This window comes from Neodiprion fabricii, chromosome 6, assembly GCF_021155785.1.
Source record: "Neodiprion fabricii isolate iyNeoFabr1 chromosome 6, iyNeoFabr1.1, whole genome shotgun sequence".
NCBI lineage: Eukaryota > Metazoa > Arthropoda > Insecta > Hymenoptera > Diprionidae > Neodiprion > Neodiprion fabricii.
The window spans coordinates 10,364,740-10,386,988 of NC_060244.1; the positions used below are offsets into that span (position 1 = coordinate 10,364,740).

Sequence of the window (22,249 nt, forward strand, 5' to 3'; positions counted from 1 at the left end):
GTGAGAAAACCTTGATTCGCTCGTACGGCGTTGAAATGAAAAATTAGAGTACCTACTTCGTTCGTGAGATAAGTGTAACGAAACAAAAATATCTTCCTTCCAACAACGGGAAAGAAATGCACAAACATTGGTTTCAACTTCCGTCTACGAAGAGACGTGTGCGCGTCTTTAGTTCGGCTTCGAAGGAGATAAAAGTAAACCTGGGACGCAAACAAATAAATGGAGAGATAGAAGGGTAAAGAATGAAGGAAAGAAAAGGTATAGTAGAATTGCGAACTGGCGGACTGAGCAGGCGAAAGAGGAGGAAGGGAAGCATAACCCCGAAGATCCGAAGTGAAGTGAAGTGAAGCGAGGTGGAGTGGAGTGGTTGGTGGACTCCGCGAGGCCTGTTATTAGCGCAAGGTTTATGCTTCTTTGGTTTTTTGCTGTAGGCCCCGCGAGATGGTCCCGACCTCGTAATATAAATAATACTCTTAATAGTTTAAGCACACTTCGAGAGGCTCGCGTATATGCTAACCAGCCCGAACTATAATATATTTAACTACTTTTGCCTCAGTGAGCCAACCACCGGTCGGGATATAAAAATATAATGGTGCGAAGACTGCGAACTTGCCGTAAGGAAGCTGTTATCGTCAGATGGATCAAACATGCCTGGTACCACGGAGAAGAAAGAGGAATATAACTTGGGCCTACATTTCACGCAATATTACTGCGTGCCTGTGTAGAAAGTCCCCGTCGCTGATATTTGCAAAAATTAGTCGTATTTTAACGCTTCGATTCGATATCGTTTATGGCAGGTGAACGTGAAAAGCACTTACCATGATTTTCAACTCCTTCAGCGTTACTTCCGAGGAAACCTTCAATTCGTGAGAACCTTTGATTTTTCTCCGCGTCCTCGAGGGTCGTTGGCACTGAATCTTTGGCCTCTTGGCAGATATCTGGAGAGATATTACAGTTTTCAGAATTAGGATAAATAGAGTGAAACGGCAAACGTGAATAAACATTGTTCAACCAGCTGTCTCCTAACTATAATTACAATTAAATACAGAATGCGGATACACGGTAAAATGGTTACGGACATAATTACAGAAAATCGACCAAGAAAACCCAGCAACAAATCGGCACCGCGTATCATTATCCTTATTGCTGCAAAATTTAATCCTGTCAAACAGTTTTTAAAGCGTCGAAATACGTTCTTATTTCTTCGACGACAGTACCGAAATCTTCAGATACTTCCTTCGCTAATTTCTACTCCCTGACCACAATCACCTTGATAAATATTTGGCATTGTAGCCCAATAAGTTCCTTCTAGTGCGACACACGATCAGTTAGATTTGTTGCAGTTTCTTAGTGGTGTCCATGGCGAGGTTAGAGAGAACGGAGGAAGGCTACAGTCGTTGGTACTTAAGAGTGGTCTTGTATCCCGAAGCAGGTGTCCCAGGACGACTTGGAGTCGACGGGCACTCAGAGATGTAATAACAATTATTATTGTGAAAGAGATGGAACCAATTTCCTTATCACCCGCCATCAATCTGATGGTTCGCTCTGGTTTCTGTCTCTTCTCTGCCGTTCCTTCATTCCTATGGGTGTGCTCTCCGTTCCTCCGTTCGTCCTGCACTCCCATGACTCGACATTTTGCCATTAAAATTCATCGCACGCATCAAATATGTTTAAACACCACGGCACGCACAGAGCATTTCATTATATACATCGCTGTGAATATAGGATTCGTTATTTCATCATATATATACCCATACGGAGCAGTCTTGCCAATACAATTATCAATTCTTGCCGTCGATTTAGACTTCTTCATTTTCGTTTTCAGAAACGATTATCAGACTTCTTTCGGTTCTCAAGAACCCTGAGACTCGATGTGGCTTGACATTTCAACGACCGTATCAGGACATTATCTTCAAGGATTAATGATCTGTTTTTCTTAAGATAAAATTCGTTCAATTCATCCCTGATTAACGGTGATTCTTGATCTACACGACGATTTTCAGTCGTCAAATGAGTGCATAGCGATATGCAGTTACTTTACAACTGAATACGATTCACCAAATTCGCAGACATTGTAATGTGATCAAATTTTCATGGTACAATGCCGATTACGGAATAACAAAGTCGTTCTAGACATGTGAGCTTGCCCTCGTGGTTTTCAATTAACCTTTTTAGATGAAATATCGTGTGTTCAACAAAATATTTCTTTCAATGTGGACAGTCAACTTTACACGTTTCGTACTTTTAAATAGACCTACTTTATGAAAAGACCAAGTGACTTACGTTGCGCGCACACATACAAAGCAATGGTTCTAACCTAGCGTATCGAAGTCGTATCGAACGATTAGAGAGTTGGCCATGAGCAGGAATGGCAGATATACACGTATCGAGACAATATTCTGTGAATAAAGTAAACCACGATAATTCAGGCAACGAGGTACTCACCTCAGTATCGTCTTCCGTTTTCCCGTCCTCGCTATCGTCGACGCACTTGACGTATATTGTCGCCCTTTCGTATTTCAAGCTCTCCAACCGCTCCTGTTCTACCCTCGCCAGCATACAGACGGCACAGGGTTCTGAAAAATACATAAATTCTTTCCCGTTAAAATTTATCAGGGAATGATGAATGTACTGACAGTTAGCAAGAACCGTTAACGATAATTGCAATCAGGGAATCAATCTGTTTTCGTTTTATTAACTTCTCGCTGAGGGAGCAACAGGTAGGCATATTACGTACTTCTCGACAACTTTCCAAAACTCCTCTACATTCATTTATATTCATCGTTTTATCCGGTTAAAAATTCCTCAATTGACTCCCACCTATTCCCGGACCGACATTAAACGAAGCGTCGCGATTTATTTAGGGCTTCAATACTTTTTCGTTCGAATAAAGTAATCACCAACTATAATATTCATAGTGAAAAACAATGATTGTATGAAATACTACGTTGAGCTACTATCAAAATGCTATTTTTGCCTGGATTAAAAAAAAATGTCGACATTATAATTTTTTTTAAATGAGGGTTTTAAGACTTGTTATTAATTGTACGTTCAACATGTCGTATTTTAGTATAACAATGAACATTAACTGTCGATTAATCACTCGTCGCCTTGTTGGAGATTAAAAGTTTTTTGTAGTTGAGCCATTGCTGAATTTTGAAATATTCCTCTTAGGATTTTTGTAATTTCGCAAAACGTTATCGACAAGTTTTAAAAATTTCAAGCTTCAAGATTTTATCATCGATCCGACTAATCAACATTTTCAGATAATAAACAAATATACACTTTAGCACTTTACAAGGTTAAATATATTGATAAAGAAGTAAATAAAGAATTGAAAATTAGTGATATTTTCAATGGAACAGTCACTTTCGGTGAAATTCTCCAAAAAACTGTCTATCGGTAACTTTCGTATAAGGCATGCGTGTTTTTGCTGTGAAATTTCATTTCTTTTCAGCATGGCAGTCGAGCTCTCCAGAGCGGGGTGACAAAGAGCACGATTTCCTAGGCGGTAAACGACGTAAAGTACAGTAATCACCCTCGGGGAGCCTGGCTGACCCGTTCGCACCCTCGCCAAGAGGATGGACCCTTCCCTACACCTAGTTTCGTATATCCGAGATTTCATCAGCGAAGCCTCCACCCTGAGGAGCGTTAAGGCCAGCGACGACCGCATCGACTACTCCCCGTTGCCCGGAGCTCTTATCCATGTATAATAGATTGCTTATGGTGGTGATTAATACGGTAATTAATAATATAGGGTGACCAGGGAGTAAGAAGCGACCATTGTTACCGGCTGGACACGACAAAAACCGCTTCAACTTTGGCTACGCTAGCGAGCCTCGAGTGTTACGTCATGTTCAGACAGTTTTCCAGGCGGGGGGTTGGGAAAATGGGAAATGGGGTGAAATTGGATCGCGGTTGGAAGGGGTTCGGGCTAACCTGACGCATTCGAATGTCCGCCGCCTTCTCCCGACTCCCACCTCCTCCCTCTCCTAATTACTATGCCACCCTGCGATATCGGATAGGACAACCAGATAGAGCCACCGGAATCACGCGCCTGAGAAATACGGCGAATCTAAGCTAATAAGGGGTATCCCCTGATTTTACCTTTGCCGATCTCCACCCGTCCCTGCCTTCCTCTACCGTATTCCTTTTTCCATCCTTGCATATATTAATTGCACCATACCTGTACCCGTACAATTGTAACGCTAGTTATTTGGCTTTGCAACGGACGAGAAATTGGACATATAAAACCATTTGACGATAAAGTATAACTTTGTCAGATCGTAGTGAAAATTAAATAAGTCTTGGTTTAGTGACAATACGGATTCTTTAAATTCTTCATTTAGGGTGCAATTCAATTGTCGTACCGATTTTCTCCAACTTGGTGAATTGCGATTCACGCAATTCACGCAATGGTATATTCGCAATAACGAAGGAAGAAGCAATTCCGAGTACCGAAATGTTGAATTCAAGGACCACTCAATTATCACTATTTACTGTTATCGCGTCGTAACGAGATGTCTCCTGTGATAATAGTAATAAAATCGAGTTCGCCTCCTCGTGCGAAGAGGGCGAGTAGTTGACGCACTTAAATATAATATCCATTCGGCAGGAAGATAATATATCTATGTACGCGACCGCGTATGGGTTTAAGGTACACGAAACGCGGTAAACGAACCGTTCCACCCCATTCGCACAACGTAAGGGTTGTATAAATGGAGCCACGGCACTTGGAAGTGTTATGCCAAGAAATGTAGCCTCGAAGGATAGACACTTGAAAATAAACAAACAGCTTCCCTCCGTCGCGGCGTCTACACGCGTCTGTTCTCGCCTGCGTTTCCATCGCCGTCTATGTCTCACTCGGGCAAAAATCGTTCTCGCATACCGTTACGCGTCTAGGCTAGTCGACGTGGGTAATCTAAACAGCGGTTATCGCCGCGCGAGGAGTTTCGCTAGGAAAACGTCGAAGGATACACACGTACAATAGGCCCGGTGCTCGACGTATTTCCCTAAAGTGCCATTGGAAGGCAGTCAAACCATAAAAGGGAAGTGCAAAAACTTTGACGGGACAAAGTTTGCCCAAAGCGTTTCGGCGCTCTTGGTTTTCATTTCAACCGTCCCGCGTCGTTCGGCAACTCCGCTATCCCGTGTGATACGTATACGTAAATGTTGCGTGTACGTACACGACGAACAGCCGGAGGGAAATTTTCCGGCAATAAGCAAAGTAGAAACTGCAAAAGTCGAGGGAAAATTCGGACAATCTTACGGCGAACGGTTGACAATTTTTATACATAAAATGACGGGTCCGAAATTGAGCTCGAATCGATCGCGAGGGCCAAAGCCATGCAATCGTCGTGCGTGGCCCCCGGAGGGACGAGTCGATGCATCCAGATTTTCACATACAATCTTAAAGACTAATTAGGTATAATAAATCAAAATGTGGACAGACACGGAGCTGAGACGGACAGACGGAGAGACAGACAGACGGACGAATGGACGGGAGAACCGCGCGACTGAGAAAATCCTCGGGAGAATTAGTGAGGGGTGTTTCGAGGGAAGAGAGAAAGAGAGAGACACGGGTAAGGGCTGGGAGGGAGAAAAAGAAGTCGCGAGGGGGGGGGGGGGGACGAAACGGTAAAACAAAAAAGGATCACGTCATGGGTAGACGCACGGAATTGTCTCCGAATGCCTCGAGGCTGGGATGACGAGTCCAGCTGAGTCTTAGAACGATGGTATTTTAAGTGTGTATAACTATACAAGTTGTGTATGGATGATAAAAAGACGCTGCAGCTCCGTCGTCGAACTCTCGAGACGTAACCGAAATTTCGCATGAGACGTGAAAATTCCGGAGTAACCCCGTTAAAAGTGGCGAAACAGAGTTGCGAAATACGCATCGAGAAAAATTTTCATTTTTTTAGTAACCATGCAGTCATTGACTGTGTCATTTTTTCACTATAACCAAAAAATACAGTCTTGGGTATAAAATAAAAACCACTTTTGTAACCGTAACCAGAGAATCTAATTCGTCTTACTATTCTTTTTTTTATCATGATCATTCGTATGATATTTCTTGCAACTGTTGTGACGCTGTGATGTTTATGCAATAACGAATGGATGTTTGCTCGTGCCTTGTTCAATCAAAACAATCCAGTATTAAACTAAAAATAAAAAAATAGTTTGAATGTTGCAATAACCCGAAATCGTAGTATCAACACTTATCACAATCACACTAAGTATTTGCTTACGCCACCATTGTCGCGCACATTTCACTAGAATTTTCTGGTAACTATATACAACAAATGAGATTATCCTAAGTGTGGTCAAACCGTATCGCGTATTACGAGCGTATCCAGCAAGCCCGGGGCACAAATCAAACTGGCAATTCCAGCGGGGCCTGGAGAAGGCGGGGCGTAGTGTCCTTCCTGTATCACAAAACATATCTCGACAAAGGATTAATATTCGGATGGCGTTTAGATTTAGAACACAAATTTGTAGATTAGTTTCCTCTAGTAAGTGCGGTCAGGCGAGATTTAGCCTCCCTGCAGCTCTGCCACGAGAAGGTGGTGCCATCGCCGCGACGCGAAGCGAAGCGACGGTACGGAATGGGGTGGTCAGTCGGCGATATTTGTTACCGCCACAAGTGTTACGGACAAGTATCAATTTATGCATTGGCTAAGTGTACCGCTTCCATAACTTCCCTCTTGATTCTCAACAGACTTGCTAAATTGATCGGCGTAATCTTGCGCCCTCGCGACTGACGAATTAGCAATGATCTTCGTTTAGTTTAGTGTCGGACTTTGGACGATTTTTCCAAACACGAAACAAACCTCTTGAAAGGTGAGGATGAAATTCAAAAATTCGGTCAAAGCATTGCTGGGGAAAGTAAGTTTTTCAAAAAGTATCACGAACTTTACGACAATTGACGAATGCTTGTAGTATAAAGAGCGTTGTAGTGATATTAATAATTTAATTCGATGATAATTGATATCTAATTACAAAACAATTTTACACTCATTGTCGTAGTACATCGTTCGAAACCGTGACTGCTGCTCAAAATGAAACACTGCGAACACTCTTTACAACAGTACCGATTTGCCAACTCCCTCCGATTTATAATTACGAGCTATAACTCCGTTTCCAGTACCCACTTCCTTTTCCTTTCCTCCTGAAACTTTTTTCTTCGAGTAGCGATAGTTGTTTCCACACAAAAGTGACGGCAAGGCTTGAGTTGAATTCCGTAACTTTCGTACCGTCGAAGTACAACGTACGACGGGATGAGTAACGTATCCGTGACCGGACGAGGACCACCCTCTAAGCCCACAGACTCGTTAGCAGGTCCGTATCAGTCACCAAAACGCAGCCCCTAATTTTTTGTGACGCGAGGTTAGCCCGGCTTTGGTTAAGTAAGGTTAGGTTGCCCTTAAAATAAGCCAAATTGTCTGTTTGCTCTCGACATCTCCCGTTGTCCCTAGTGATTTCGTCCGATGTATACGCGCGACGTTGGCAATACCAATGCATGTTTAAACCGGGAAAACGTTTCCAATGGTTTCAAACGAAAACTAACTTCGCAACGTGTAACGAAAGCGTCTTACCATTCCGATCATCTCCGATATCTGGTCATAGGTCTTACACTTGACCCTTGGCAAACGTCTCCATTTTCTGACAACCGGCAATGATAGTCGGTTGTGGAGTGGAGAAAGCGTCCGAAACTCCGGGCCGTCGGACGAGAAGAGAACCTGCGGAGGAGGACGGAACGGATCCAGCTGAAGCTAACGCTTTGCAATTCAAATGGGAATGCGATAGGCCAACGCCGCATTTGACAAATACTGCAAAAAATTGGAACGCAAAGATGGACAAGACAATGGGATGTTTAAACCGGAGCAGTATTATCTTTACACAGTGTTTCAGCTCCGACGACACTTCGAGACGTACTCCTCGACCGCTCTGTCATCTCGCCTGAAAATTACCTCGAGCATCCGGGGCACAAATTTCCGGAGGATTTCCAAGCCGGGAAAAGGGATTTACGAAATAGAAATTATCACGAAACTCGGATCAAATAAATCCAATTCGAACGTTGTTCCAGGTAACGCGCACGATCATCGAATTGTTTCGTACGGCTTCCTTCCACGTTTTTATCTCGAGTTATAACCACTCGGGCAACCGATTGTTCCGACGAGTTAAGATCGGGTACCCAGAAAGGGTTTAACTGCTTTCTAAGTAATAATGCAGCTAGCGCGGCGTGCCTATACCCCCATAACCTTTGATTGCTGCTGAATTTTTCCAAAGGAATGGTCGAGAGCAAGAGACAGAGGGAAAAAACGACTGGCAATAATGCGTCAACCGTAGAGTTATACTGTCTTCGATGGAAGTGCACCTGCCGTTGTTGAAATGCGTGCTGAAAATATCGTTGCGATAAGTATACCGATAACAGCGCTGAGGTCGGACTTTTTTTCGTTTCTTTCCTTTTTTTTTTACACAAACACCAAAATACATGCAGCAGGCATAAATCGAATGACGTAGATCGCGACGAAAGTCTTCCACTCCGAAAACCGTTAAGGCGCGTGGAATAACTTGTCTTTTGAAAGTCCCTTAAGCACGTTTTATCCTTGTTTTATCTTATTCTCTCCGCCCCATAGGCCCTTCTAACACACGAAGCGCGCACCCCAAGTCGAGCATCGGTCATCCGAACGCACCATTTAATCCCAGTCGAAAGCCACCCCCCGCTGACCGAGCTAGGAAGCCGTCAACCCCGCGAGGCAGGGGCAGAGGGAAGAGAGAGGGATTTCTCTCGGACGGGATAAGGGGCCGTCGGAAAAGGCACTAATTTGCTCCTGTGAAATTGTCCTGCAACGTTTATATCTATCGCTTTCCGGCCCGGGGCTTTCCTCCCCTAAATACGCTGCAGCTTTCTTCCGTGCGTTTGACTTTCGAAGTGTTCGCGGTATCGCCGCGCAGCTCAATTTAGATTAGAGAGTCCGAATGGTGACGCGGGGTGATTAGGAACGATGTGCGCCATTTTTGGAATTGATACAAAGAAATTTCGAGGTTCACATAACACCCATATTTTTCAGTAAAACAAACTACTTAACCGAGGAAAGATAGAAAATTGTTTGAGAGGTAAGATCGGGCCGTTAATTGGAACTTCTGCAGAGTTTCGTAAACGAGATAAGCATTTTCTTCGTAACGATAAGGTAACGAAAGGTAAGGGGGTCTTCCTAACTAAGTTTGCATCAGCGTTAGCTGGATCTCTTGCAGGTAAGAGGATTACGTATAGACTTTGTTGTGGTATTTCAAGATCTTCGTTACTGAAATAATTATTCTAAAATGATCTTATTCCCGCTTATGCCGTAGTTGCGACGACAACGAATTTCTAGAAGTCCCTTAGATGTTAACCACTTCTTAGCGAATTAGCTTTAAAACTGATTGTGAGCATTAGACGAGTCCGGGTCCCTCCGTGTTCGACTCTAGTTAAGATGAACACTAAAGCTGACTTTGATTAACGCGTCGTCGGTTACAGGTAATTGGCTTTCCTGAACTCAACAACTACGCAGAGTCACCGTAATATTTTCAAATTCCTAATCAGCACTAGAATAGAAATGTCAAAAATTTCTTCAAATTCAATTATCCAAGCTTCAAACTTTGGCCGATGTATCAGCCTGTACTACACCTCATAGGCTGATTCGGTGACTGCATAGCGGAAGTTTGGATATGAGCCGGCCTGGGGCTGAAAGAAAACGTGATAAAAAAAAAAAAAAAGAAGTCGAAGGAAATCTGTCGAGGCCACTATTGCTCGAGGCTGATATCAGGATCGAACATTAATCTTTCATTCATGGGGTGACTTCGGAGTTATGAATGAAACTTGTGCCTCCTTTTAATATATCCCTGGGCTCATTTTTGCTAACGTGAATTCGATTTTGATCGAAGACGCGTGAGTTCACGTCGACGCGTTATACCTTCCGCAGAAAGACTGACCAGCCTATAACGCTCGCTACTAACCGGTGTTTGACAATAACGCGCGACTAGCCTGAAAGCGTAGCGAAAATCGTAATAGGAAGACACCCACGCAAGGCAAGAGGACATATTTATCAGCACCGTCGAGACTGTCTCGTTGAATTAACTCTTCGTGTTTTGTCCTCGAAAATTACAAATGATCGGGTTATTGCGTACATTTGCTTCAACGAAAGGGTCCCACCGGCTCGATCCTTCGTTCGCTATCTGCTCTCTGGTGTACGCGGATCGTATTAACGACGCGTGGTGCACTATGCTTATTTGCACAATGGGCAGCGCAACTCACGAGCACCTGACCGACACACTGAGGGATGCTTTTCCCAACAGATAAATACACCTATAATCGTCATGCGGAAGTTCCGGGTAGCTTCGAGTCTCCTGATTGCTTTAATCGTCGGTTGGCCGACGGTAAGTACGGATCTCGAGAGGTTCGGGAGAGGTGTGATATAGGAGAAGGAAGTGCAGGAGAATCGGGGGTTTACTTCCGGGTTCGCTACCGCCGACTTTATGCTTCGAGAAGTTTTTCTCTCGGTTAATTTTCAAGAGATACTTCTTAATTATAACGAGACACTTTGAAGGGAGGAACCGCCTAAATTGTCACCGTGTCTGACGAGGACTTTATGGAAATGATGCTTAATGTCTTCTGGCATTATCCCTACAGCTACGTCATCTTGTGTAGGGTACGCGGGGACCTCGCCGTGTACTTGATACATACGTACGTACATACTTAGCATGCACTTTGGTAAATGCTCGAAATAGGAGGAGGAGGAGACGGTGGCTACGTAACAATCTAGACGAGTATTTACATAATGACACTTGAATTAGCCTGAAATTAATTGCCGATAAGATCGAAATGCCCGGAATACAAAAGTCATTAGTTATCCCGGCCGAAACCTTGCGATTAGACAAATTGATATGTTAATTTCACCCTGGGATATACTCCAACGTTCGAGTTGATATGTTAATTCCTAGCTTGGACATGTATTTCAACCATTTTTTTCTAATTTTATTTCTCAGCATTTCGCGTTTTCTTTGCGTCTCCTCAAAACATACATACATACATTTCGTTTTTACTTCTTCAAGAAGAAGCAAAGCAATTACTGCGACTTGCCGAATCTTATCGAAATCCTGAATCATTACGAGTACAAACTTAATTCCTTTCAGTGAAAGAAATCCACCATAATTTGCCCAAGATATTCTTCTACGCAACAAACGACGATATCCGTCAAACAAAACTATACGTTGGTATACAGCCGTGTACCAACGACTGCAACGTCTGACATTCAAGAAACGCATAATTAACCTTGGACTATGTATAACGTATAATGCAAATCGTGTCAGATTTATCGACGAAACGGACCAAAATCAAGTGGCGAATATCAGAGCACCGTTCTCGATATTATTGGAAAGCGATTAGATTAATTTCTGCAAGAAGTTTTGGTGACTCATCGCGTGGAATTCGAAGCTTGCGTACAACACGAATGGTGAAAATTAGTCCATTCAACTCACCGGGGACCGAGATTATCTGGCGCTCGCTGTTCCTCCTGAGGGTGATGGCGTGATCGACCTGATAATGCTGCGTCAGTTTGACCCACTCCTCGGTATTCACGATGCTGAATCTGTAACAAAGAAAAGTTGCGTTGCAGATGCTGGATCAATCAATGGCAGGCTGCAGGTGCAGCTGGCGATAAAACGCGAACGGCGATAAATGAACCGGTGGAATTCACACCCTGCGAAGGAATTCTCAATTTTCCTAGTTTACAGTTTAGATCGAGGCTAGGAACGGTTTTTGCCATACCCCGTCCTTAATTATACCGCAAATTAGAAATTTCTTGCAGACCCAGAGACGGACGCGGAGTCCTGGCTTTTTGCTCCGCAGATCGAAACCATCTGCCCGTGGAAGCGTGGATTTTAACTTTGAATTCGCTGAATTATTTCCACCAAACGAACCGGAGAAGGTTAAAAAGGTTTTTGGCACGCTGGTTGAATTCGTCGTTTGAAACAATCGGTAAGGTATACCCTACGCGAAATCCCGTAAGGCATATTCTTACTTTTCAACAGATGCGCGATCAGTTCGAGACACGGGTTAACGATACTTGTGCGCATATATAAATACGTATAAACGTATCCGAATCTCTTGTACATATATATGTTTTCATTTTGTAATTAGCTATGCGGCATTAATTTTCATTCAGCGCAATATGCCGTCGCGCGCGCGGTCTCATTTGAATTTTCCCTTGACAAAAACAGTTGACGAGCATATTGCCGCATATTTGCCTAACGGTTGAATGATGAGTGGCAAAAACTTGTTAATTTAAACATTATCGATCTCCGTTTAAATGCACTCGAGGAAAATAAAATTTACATTATGCATACCCCGATCGACGGATATTACCTATCTCTACCTTATAACCTATCTATCGTACGCTTGTAGAGATTCTCGTTTTTTTGTAATACATGCAAGTATTTTATGAAATTTCCTGTTCTTACAGCGTTTGCATAAAAAAAGAAAATCAACCGACGGAGGAGAGAAAATTAGTTTAACGGAATGATAAAATAATTTCTTCATACGAAAATACAGAACGTGTTTTTAGAAAATGAATTGTTTCTATTTATACGTGAAAAACGCAGCTAATATGTTTAAAAAAAAAAAAAAAATTTGTACGAGTTACAGAACTTTGATAGATGAAAAAAAATTGCTAACCATATAGATCCTCAAAAGTGTAGTACTTTTAAAAATTAGAACACATTTATATACCACTAGAGAAATTTAAAGTTTTTCCTGTTTCTATCGTTTGAAAAAAAGTTTGATCAAACGTACAGCGAACAACTGAGTCGAAAAATTTGGCTAAAATGTGTACAGTCGAAATTCTCGGTCTATTTGCTAGTCGCGGTACGTGTCACGTTATATGTACACAATACGAAGAGAGTGAGAGGACCTTTTTCGTCCGGTAGTTATGGGTAGAAAATTCCGGATTTAAACGTGAGCGATGCGGTGAAAAAAGTTGTTCAATTAAGCATCACCGCGTGCATGGATCGAGGAAGGCGGCGGTGCAGAAACGAACCGTCCGTATTATACGATCCTTGGATAACATACAGCAGACGTACAATACGTGCACATGCATAATAAATCCGTGCGTGTATACATTCAAATATGTATATATATACATGCATAAACGTACAACATCATATATAGTAATACATGTATAGGAATATGAGGGGCGCGGGCGGGGAGAAATGATTTTTTAACGGTGTTCAGCGAAGTTGGCGAGACCGCGACTTGGCCTCGGCATCCTCGTCGCTATCTTAGTCCGATAGTGGACAATGGCTTGGCATAATGGTCAGGGGTTGCCCCCGAGGGCGTGCGGGTGACACCAGTGCGTATCCATCACTGGGAAGCGTTTCGTTGGGGTGGAAACTTGGTCCTTTCACTTTATAATACAGCGCGTGTGTCTCTCTCAAGAAAATCCGCGGGCATGCAAAGTGTTTCTAGTCGTTGGGTTACGGCATGGCGGCATGGCAAGGAGGGAAGAGTCAACTTCTCGGGAAAATTTCACTAGGTTCAATTTTTCTTGCTTCCTTTCCTTCTTTCGCTCTTTTATAGAAATAAGAATACCGCGCTGTGTGTGCGTGATACGTCTGAATGAATCGTCTGGATTTGACGCTGATTGATTCGCCTAATTTTTTTTACCGTACTTAAATCGGATCTTTAGAGAGTGTGCGTAGCGTCGTGTCTATTTGTTCGAAGAAAAATTCGCAAGGAAGACTGTAGTTAATTTGTGCTGAATTATTGAAAGCTTTTAAACGCTAATGACGGGATTCCGAATGCAAGTTGGTTAAAAATTTACAAACGTACAGTCAAACATGGTGGGCGTTACTTTTTTTCCTTTTAAATGGTGCCGACTCGCATCGCACGTCAACCTCGATCAGACCGAGCCTTACTGAAATAAACCACAAACACTTACTGTTCGTTAACGCCGCTGGGATGGTAGAGGAGTCCCTTGTGCGGTTCGCAGAGTAGTACCGAGTTTTGAATTCCCGGCGGTGGCGTTCGAGCGTAGATTTCCGCGTAGCTGAAACAGTGTTACAAGAAAAATTATTTGAAGAAACATTTAATCAACGGATGGAATTTCAAAAACAAAACAAATTAGCTGCGATGGAAGATTGAAGTGTTAAAGAAGAAGGCAAAAAACATTCCCCGGAGCGACTTCTTACACTCCACAAACCGCAGCCCGGCTCCTCAATACGTTCATTTGCCAATCACAAAAGAGCGTTGCATCGGTAGAATTATTTTTCACAGATTTACAGCTTGAATAAATTTTTCTTTTTTTTTTTTTGTCAACAATTTACCATCATTGAATTCAAGTGTCTCATAACTTTTCAATGATAAACTTCCGCAGTTATGCATGAAATTTGTTTTTTAAATTTGCAAACTTGTAAACGTTGGAAACAATTCCAAGTTCATCACAAACAAACGTCTGCAGCTATTCTCAAGAATTTAAAAAACAACGATTGCGGACCTTCAAATCAACGGGCTCTGAAGAACTAAAAATTGATCAGGCTTACAATTAATTTTAACATCACTTGAGTTGTATAAACCGTGAAAGCAGTCGTTCCGCAGAGGATGAGAAATGCGGATATCTGATAAATATTCATCCATTCCCGGTTGTCAAGTCGCAGCTCCCTTATGAGATACCATGAAACATCTTCCGTCCCTCGTACGAGTAATTACTGGAGTACGAGTAGGATCGGGCCGTTGTCAGGTGGAGAACAATGTTTACGCATACTGGAGCCTACCGCCGGGGATATCTCTGGGGTATAATTCCGTTACGAGCGGAAAAATTTCGCGACAAAAGTTGAACAAAGCATCGAAAAAACGTAAAGGGCGGCAGGGTGGCGGAAGGGGAGGTTGTCTGTAATAAGGGGTTGCGGACGGGCTCCGTCCCCGGCTGTTCGCGTGTTTGAACAAGCCTCGTATAATTAATACCTATCTGCCTCGACAACGCTGGGCATCGTTTCCGCCGACGGCCGGGAGAACCTCCGACGACGAACATGTCGACTCTTCGCCAGTTGTAGGTACGCACCTACGCGTGTCAATCGCGCCCTAATCCACCCTCGCCGAGTTTTCCACTTCGCGCAATAAAGAAGTTATGGTAGGTGGGTACGATTAATTGAGGTGTGATTTCCAGATGGGTGTTACAGAAAACAATAATTTGCGTCTTCCCACCATAGCACACCCTAAAAAGTTTGTTCAGGTCGAAAGAAAGGTTCTGTCGAAAGATAAACGTTCTACGTTATGTGGAAAATCGCACTCGGTTGATTTCTCGCTTTTGTACGTTTGAATTTATGCAGTATCGCGAATAATTTTGTTTTTTACTGCTTACGTCAATCGTAATATCAACTTACGTCACGAAGAAAATCCATACCTGTAGTATCGAGTCTCTAATACATGATGGAGAACTGTATCTGACGAGATTTTCATTATTAATTCAATCTCATAAAATAGTTATAATTTAATACGAACTTTTAATTTAGGACAATGATTCCCGAATGATATATCGTTGTGTTATGGATCGTGGTCTTTGAGTTGAAAATAAATGTCAGGAAAGAAATAATAATTGAAGTGTTTCAATGTGTTTTTTTTAAATTCAAATTCAAATTCAGGGAAAAAAAAATTCTAAACAAATTGAAAAATCAAATGAGCGCCATCTTCAACATAACATCGAACATTCATCTTTTCACAGAATCCTTTTTTCGACCTAAACAAGCTTTTTAGGGGGTGCGCCGATGAAGTCTTAAATTATTTTTGTCTGAAACACCCTAATATATATATATATATATATTCACATCTGAGCGAAAGGGATACTCCAATGATGCTACTACCCTTCAAATTCACTACCCATACAGTCAAATATTCGCACTTCCGATGATATGTGAAGCTGGGTATAAAGTCACTGCATAGATGCCCGTCTTGAAGTACAGGTATCGATTCCTTCACGATTTGCGGATTGACGAGAAAAATTTCGGTACGGATTTCTACAGGCAATGAGTTTGCGTGAACTAAATTTCCAGATTGATCCCAAAAATTGTTCTACAGTATTCCACGTCGGTTAATTTGAACGTCAACTTTTTTCACAGTGTTCGTTTCAGTTTGAAGATATCTACAAATTATCTCGTCAACGCGTGAAACCCGCGGTACGTCGGGTAACGTTAAAAGGCTCATGGGGCGTATTAGGGTTGAAACTACACGCGTGAATAGATCTTGCAGTTCCCGCACGCATATGAATTTCGTTACAAAGTGTAACCGCGACTGTTTTTAGAGAAAGTAGGCACGTGTGACGCAAAGCTGAACGTAAAACACGTCAGGGTTTGTACCGATTTCACGAATAGCGGCGATGCACGTACGTTTGCCGACCGTTGCCGTCGTCACGTCAAGGTACGAAGGCTCGTTCGTGCAAAGCGAGATCGAATCGTGTGTCCCACAATGAATTTGCGTAAAAGGTTGGTACATACGTAAACAGGGATAATACAACAATTCGACGTTGGATAACGAAGGATTTTGCGGAGGTGCGGAGGTGCGGAGCCGCACGGACGAGACCTCGTCCCCCTTCTTCTCTCCTCTATCTCTCTCGCTCTCAATTTTCCCCGGCAAGGTCGCGACATATAACGGTCCTACAGGTATATCTTGCGGTTGGCGTGTTCCCCGGGAGACAAGGAAAAGGAGTCGAAACGGATTCGGCCTATTAGCCGTGCGTCGCCGGGTAAATGCGTAGTTGTAAGAGATATCTGTCTTTAAGGACATTATCTGGATACTCAGCGGCAGGGGTAGCAAAAACGTCCACCCCCGCGGTGCGTGAAAAATGATGCACAGCCCCAATCCCTGGCTCCCTCCTCCTCCTCCTCCTCCTTTTCCTCCTTCTCCTCCCCCTTCCCCGGGGAGGGAGGGATCAGGGCGGTCGACCAGCCGGAGGCTGAAGCCTCGAGGAAGGTTCTACCCTCCCTCCAACCCCGTCCTCATCCTGGTCCTTAGCTAGTCCTTCGCGCAAGGATACGGCTCTGCGTCGACGCCGCACACTGCATTATCCCAGGCGATTACGACTTTTGACAAGTTTATGTTGGAGGCAGGTGTATATGTAAGAATATGCTCATTTCTGTGTCGTTTTTCATGGGAAATGAGCATTGGACAAGACGTTTCATATGTCAGTTTCTTAACGTGAGTGAAGAACAAGACGAGGATAGATGCTTTTTTCAGACTATAATTACAATAAACAAGAAAAAGTCTTGAAAGTTCTTAGGCTTGTCAGGCGAAACCTCGTCCTCGTATGAAAATGAAAATCAGTGTCACAGGGAATTGAGTTTCGCAAGAAGAAAGTCCGTTATACCGTATAAAAGACTGCGTTGTTCGGGGATAAATAAGTACCGATCTCGTTCGAACGTCGTATGCAATACTAATTGCAAGCCGATGACTTTGTAGGCAAATCGGATGAAAGACACGCGCGATTCAAGGGGGAGAATAAGGATCGGTAAATCAGAGGTGAAGACGCGCTTAGGAGGTGCAGAATGATATAACACCGGGGGAGTAATTCTGTCCTCGGTATAAGACGAATATAGTCAAGAGGGCAGCGACGGCACGGCGTTGGTGTGTATAGGGATCCCGGTCCCGGTCAGGAAAGCGCTGAAGAGGGCAGTCGGCGCGCATAGATGCATGGCTCGTGTATATCCCGGCCTCGTAAATCAGCGGTGGTGATATTAAAAGGTCGCTTATACGCGAAAACATAAGATTTATTTCTGCACGGCCTAGAGGGCCGAGGCCGAGAGCGAGAGAGAAAGGGAGCGGCGAAGAGAGACGGCTGGAGCGGAGGGAGAAACATCGGCGAACCCCTACGGTCAAATAATCGTGTCGTTTGTAGGGCGGTTTGTTCCTGCTAATATCGAGCCGCGAAAAAAAGATCAGGGAGAAATATATTAGCTCCGGAGAGTGCGAAGTATGTGACTCCGAGAGAGAATATTTTTATATAAATTTTAAGGCGGGTAATGCCAATGGTCCGAAGGGTTTTCCAAAAGTTAACAGGGTGGTAACAACTTTCTTCAAATAAAATTCCTCAATTTTTTTGCCAAGAAACTTAGAATGTCGGACTGATTTTATGACCAAAACCTCCAGAAGTTGTGCACCGTGAATATGCATAAATTTGCATCCGAAATACACGTATTATAGTTTCGTTTCGCACAAATAATTATAAATTGAACAATAACATTTCCGAAATTTAGCTTAACTGAATTTACGAAGCATAGCTGAAGTTTGAAAACAATTTATACAAAATTTACGTTTTTTCCTACGGTCCATCATGATTTCTTCACTTTTCCTGATAGACGAAACGAGATTACCTAACTATTCGCAGTCTGTTGCCACGCTGGTTAAACGCGTATAAGATTCGGTATCAAAACCACGAACCATTCGACGCAATGCACGAAAGTTACTTGTCAGAATGTATGAAAGATTTGATTGGGATTGGTAATTCATTGCGAAAGAGTAAATTTCAGAGTGTGAAATGAACCACTGTCGTCTAAGGAAGACGAAGATTCATCTGTCAGTTTTGAAAATTCCGAAGAACTTTTCACCAACGTATGAAAACGACAGCTGGCTCGTGATTCGAGCAAAAACTCATATACAGTGAACAGATATTGCGGTCGTTAACAAAACACATTTTTGGTTTTACCGAGCAATCAAATTCTTTCATCCGCTCTGATATTACAGGCCTATGACCGAAACAGAATCGTGAGAAAACTTCTGCGAAACGATGAATCGGATTTTAGTCAGGAAACGAAAAAGTGCAAATAAACATGAAAGTTGTACTAATTTTGCCGGTGCATAAGAGCGAAGTTTACAGCTTCGGGCATAACGTTGTATACATACCTTCGTACGGCGTGTAAGAGTCGGGTAATGGTTTTCCGATATTTTCGAGTGCGTTTGAACCGGTCAGATGAGTCTCGGAGCGAGTATCGAGCTTATTAGACCGTTGTTGCGCTCCGGAGTTTTGGTTTTTATTTTCATTTCTTCATATCCAATAACCGAAGCCTATATACGCGCGCGACTCGTCGCGGTTAGTTAAGGGCTGTCACCGTCGCCGTTCGTGCATAGAACAGGATATTATGGCCCAGCTTCAAATAATAAGATCTCAACCGCAATGACTGGATCACTACCATTTTTTGCCCCCCCCAAGATACTCTGTAAGCTCATAGCAGCCTCGGCCTCGACGATACCAACCGTGCTATATATCCAACACTGCTACCGCTCGTCGCGTGTACGACAGGAAACGTCCGACTCCTCCTTCGATTGGTTTCAATCGTTCACCACTCCTCGGGATTATATCGCCGCAGAGAAAATATCACCAGTTATACCGATATAAGTGGGCACAGGTAGGTAAGTAGACTCGTAAAAGCCGGGCGAACAACTATATCCGAGCTGTCTAATACTCGCTTTTTTTCCTTTCGATACTTTTTCAACTTTTCAACTTATACTAGAGATTACTATTTTACAGACGAGCGAACGTCGCTGATCGCTAAGCTGACCGCGGCCAGTCGTTGTAACTCATCAATTTTAATTACGAGTTTCTCTGACCACGCAATTGCAGACAGATGGTTCGAACGTTCTTCGGGGTCCGCTTGATGCTCGATGCAAATTTGCGCTGAATTATCCTCAATGTCCGTAAACAAGCCTCAACTACCGGGGCTCGTTCGGCGAAGAGTTACCACGGACCCACGGATGATGAAGATACGGGCAGCGAGGAAAGGCGTAATACTTGGGTGTAGTTAGAGAGGAACGGATAGTTGGGCGCTCGGAGGCAACATTGCGTCACTCGAATCATGTAGCAGGTACCCAACAACAGGGATACACAGGCCGGCAGACGTGCGTCGAAGCATAGCGAGAGACATGTTTTTCACGCGTATCTCAGTAGCGGCGAGGAGGTTGTAGTCAGTGGTCAGTGGTCATGCCGGCCGCACCGCGTGGCTCCTGCGTTTCATCCGTATAGATCGGCCGAGATCGGTTTCGAAAAATGGAGAAAAACCGAGAGGCGCATCGCTGACGAGTTTGCCTCGAGGCCTGCAGTGTGAAGAACCCGAGGCGGATGATGACCAGCTCAAGGTCTATAGACGAGGAACGTTAGCCTGACACATACGATATAGATATGCGATTCGCTAGGCTATACCGACTCGGGTTCACTTGCCGATTTGCCGAAAATTCGATCGGGCGAGCCAACGGTCATTGGTATAATGCAGGTTTTAATTACGATGATTTGGGTAATCGTCGAAGTTAACTATACCGATGAAAAACGATATTACATCCAATTATCAGTTAAACGAATGTAATTGAGAGGATTACAGGATTCGAGGCTACTCGTTCTACCGAATGGAAAAAACGAGTGCGACCAAAATTGCCTCGTTCAATAGTATGTATATTATAGTATATGCCATGAAATATGAAATATTATGTGGGAAACTTGAACATTTTGAAAATTCACAGCTCGTTAACAACTTCGACTCCTAGCTGGAAATTTTCAGCGTTGTTTGGGGATAGAATGAAGTATATTCCCTGAAAATTTCAAGCGATTTCGAGTTGATAGAAAAAAGTTACAGCTGTCTGAAAACGGCGATTTTTCAGAAATCAGTTGGTTTTGCGAGGCCGTATATAAAAAGGAACGTGGTAATTAATAATAATTCGTGTAGGTAGTGACAAAGTATATCTAGACGAAAAATTTGAGCCGTCTGCTTGGAAAATTCTTGACTTGGCAGCGTTTCAAATTTATGCGAAATTTTGCTAAAATAGTAGTTCATGAAAAGGGTCCCAATTAAACTGGATTTTGCTTTAGAGTAGAAAACTATTTTTTTCTTAAAAATACAAGGTCAGAAGAGGGGAACGCCGTTTCATTCGAGTCTTTAAGTCCCATAGAGCTCGCATGAAAAAATCATGAAAATAACTAAAAAATTGAATTATTAAAAATTTCAAAAATTTCTATAGCCACCAGATTTTCTTATATTAAGCTCAAATTTGAAGAATCGTCTTTTTTTATAACCTACTTTCTTGAAAAAAATCAGCAGCCGAATCGCTGACCCAAGCCCGCAGGCTGCGGTCGAAAAGTAATGGATCTACCCATATATGTTTAAACGAAGAAAAAACGTTCGATAAAAAGAATTAAAAAAAACCAGGTACACCGAATCGATCTTATATCATCTCGTGGGTGTCCTCGTCGATTCCAAAGTTTGAAATTAGATTTGGAACTATAAAATCCGCATTCTCGGGCACTTGTTTGAATCTCACAATGGAAGTGATGCGTATAACAGTGTTACGGTCGTAATAGCTGCTGAATGTTGAAAAACTAAATAATTGAGATTGTCATTTACGTGATATTAATGAAATATTAACAAGTGAAATTTTGTGAAGATACCGTTGCTTCGACCCCCGTCCTCCTGCCCTTACCCTAATACGCAAACGTCACGGTTGAATCGCCTCTAATAGTCGAGTCGATACGCGATTACGTTACGTCGTTTTTACAACGGCTATTTGTTTAAAGAACTGTCGCCGCAAAAGTACACGAGGTAATTTTCGAATCGTCGAGGACAACAGGTAGCCAACGATCGGTTCGCGAGGCGCGAGGCCTGTTCGGTGTCGAGATGTAACGCCGCTGAGCGACGGTGTTTATAAAGCTCGGTTGAAAAAGTATCGACCGACAGGATGTCGATTATCGATGGTTTTTGCTCCGATTTCGTTTTTATCCGAGGGCATAATTAGCTTTCGTTGTTCTAGCACGCCCTGGTCTGGCTCCAGCTTCCGTTCGCGGACAAGTGCACCGATCGGGAGAAGCCGCTGCAACACCGGCCACTCTCCGAGTGCAGTTGGCTCTCGTCTTTTTCGTCAGCGTCTTGCGTTATACGCATGTACGACGGACGAACTCAAACTGCACTCTTTGCATTCGCTCGTACACACGTCCGCGGCATCATTCCGCGTTAAGCGCTTGTACCGCTCCGATACGAACGCGATATGTGTCGATTTCACGTTAGACGCAAGCGAGCGAACGTATCTTCCGTATCCATTCATCCCGATTCTCGTGCGAATAGACAGACACATACCTTTCCAGAGGAAACAGCGATGAGCTCGCCGAACCCGGCTTCGAAGGCAGCTTAATATCACCGTTAATAGGTATCCTTAATTAGTCGACTCCTCGTCGCGTTCAGCAATTAC

General features: G+C 43.2%; 1 protein-coding gene across 2 annotated transcripts in view; it reads right to left on the reverse strand.

Annotated features, from left to right (window-relative positions):
• Window positions 1-22,249, reverse strand: part of LOC124185412 (ubiquitin carboxyl-terminal hydrolase 48-like) — a 58,532-nt gene that overhangs the window by 21,038 nt on the left and 15,245 nt on the right. For both annotated transcript variants that reach the window (XM_046576169.1, XM_046576168.1), the window contains exons 12-15: window positions 13,977-14,084; window positions 11,521-11,630; window positions 2,446-2,576; window positions 819-938 (exon numbers count right to left, since the gene is read on the reverse strand). In XM_046576169.1, the coding sequence (XP_046432125.1) occupies window positions 819-938; window positions 2,446-2,576; window positions 11,521-11,630; window positions 13,977-14,084 (469 nt within the window). The remainder of the gene's footprint in view (window positions 1-818; window positions 939-2,445; window positions 2,577-11,520; window positions 11,631-13,976; window positions 14,085-22,249) is intronic.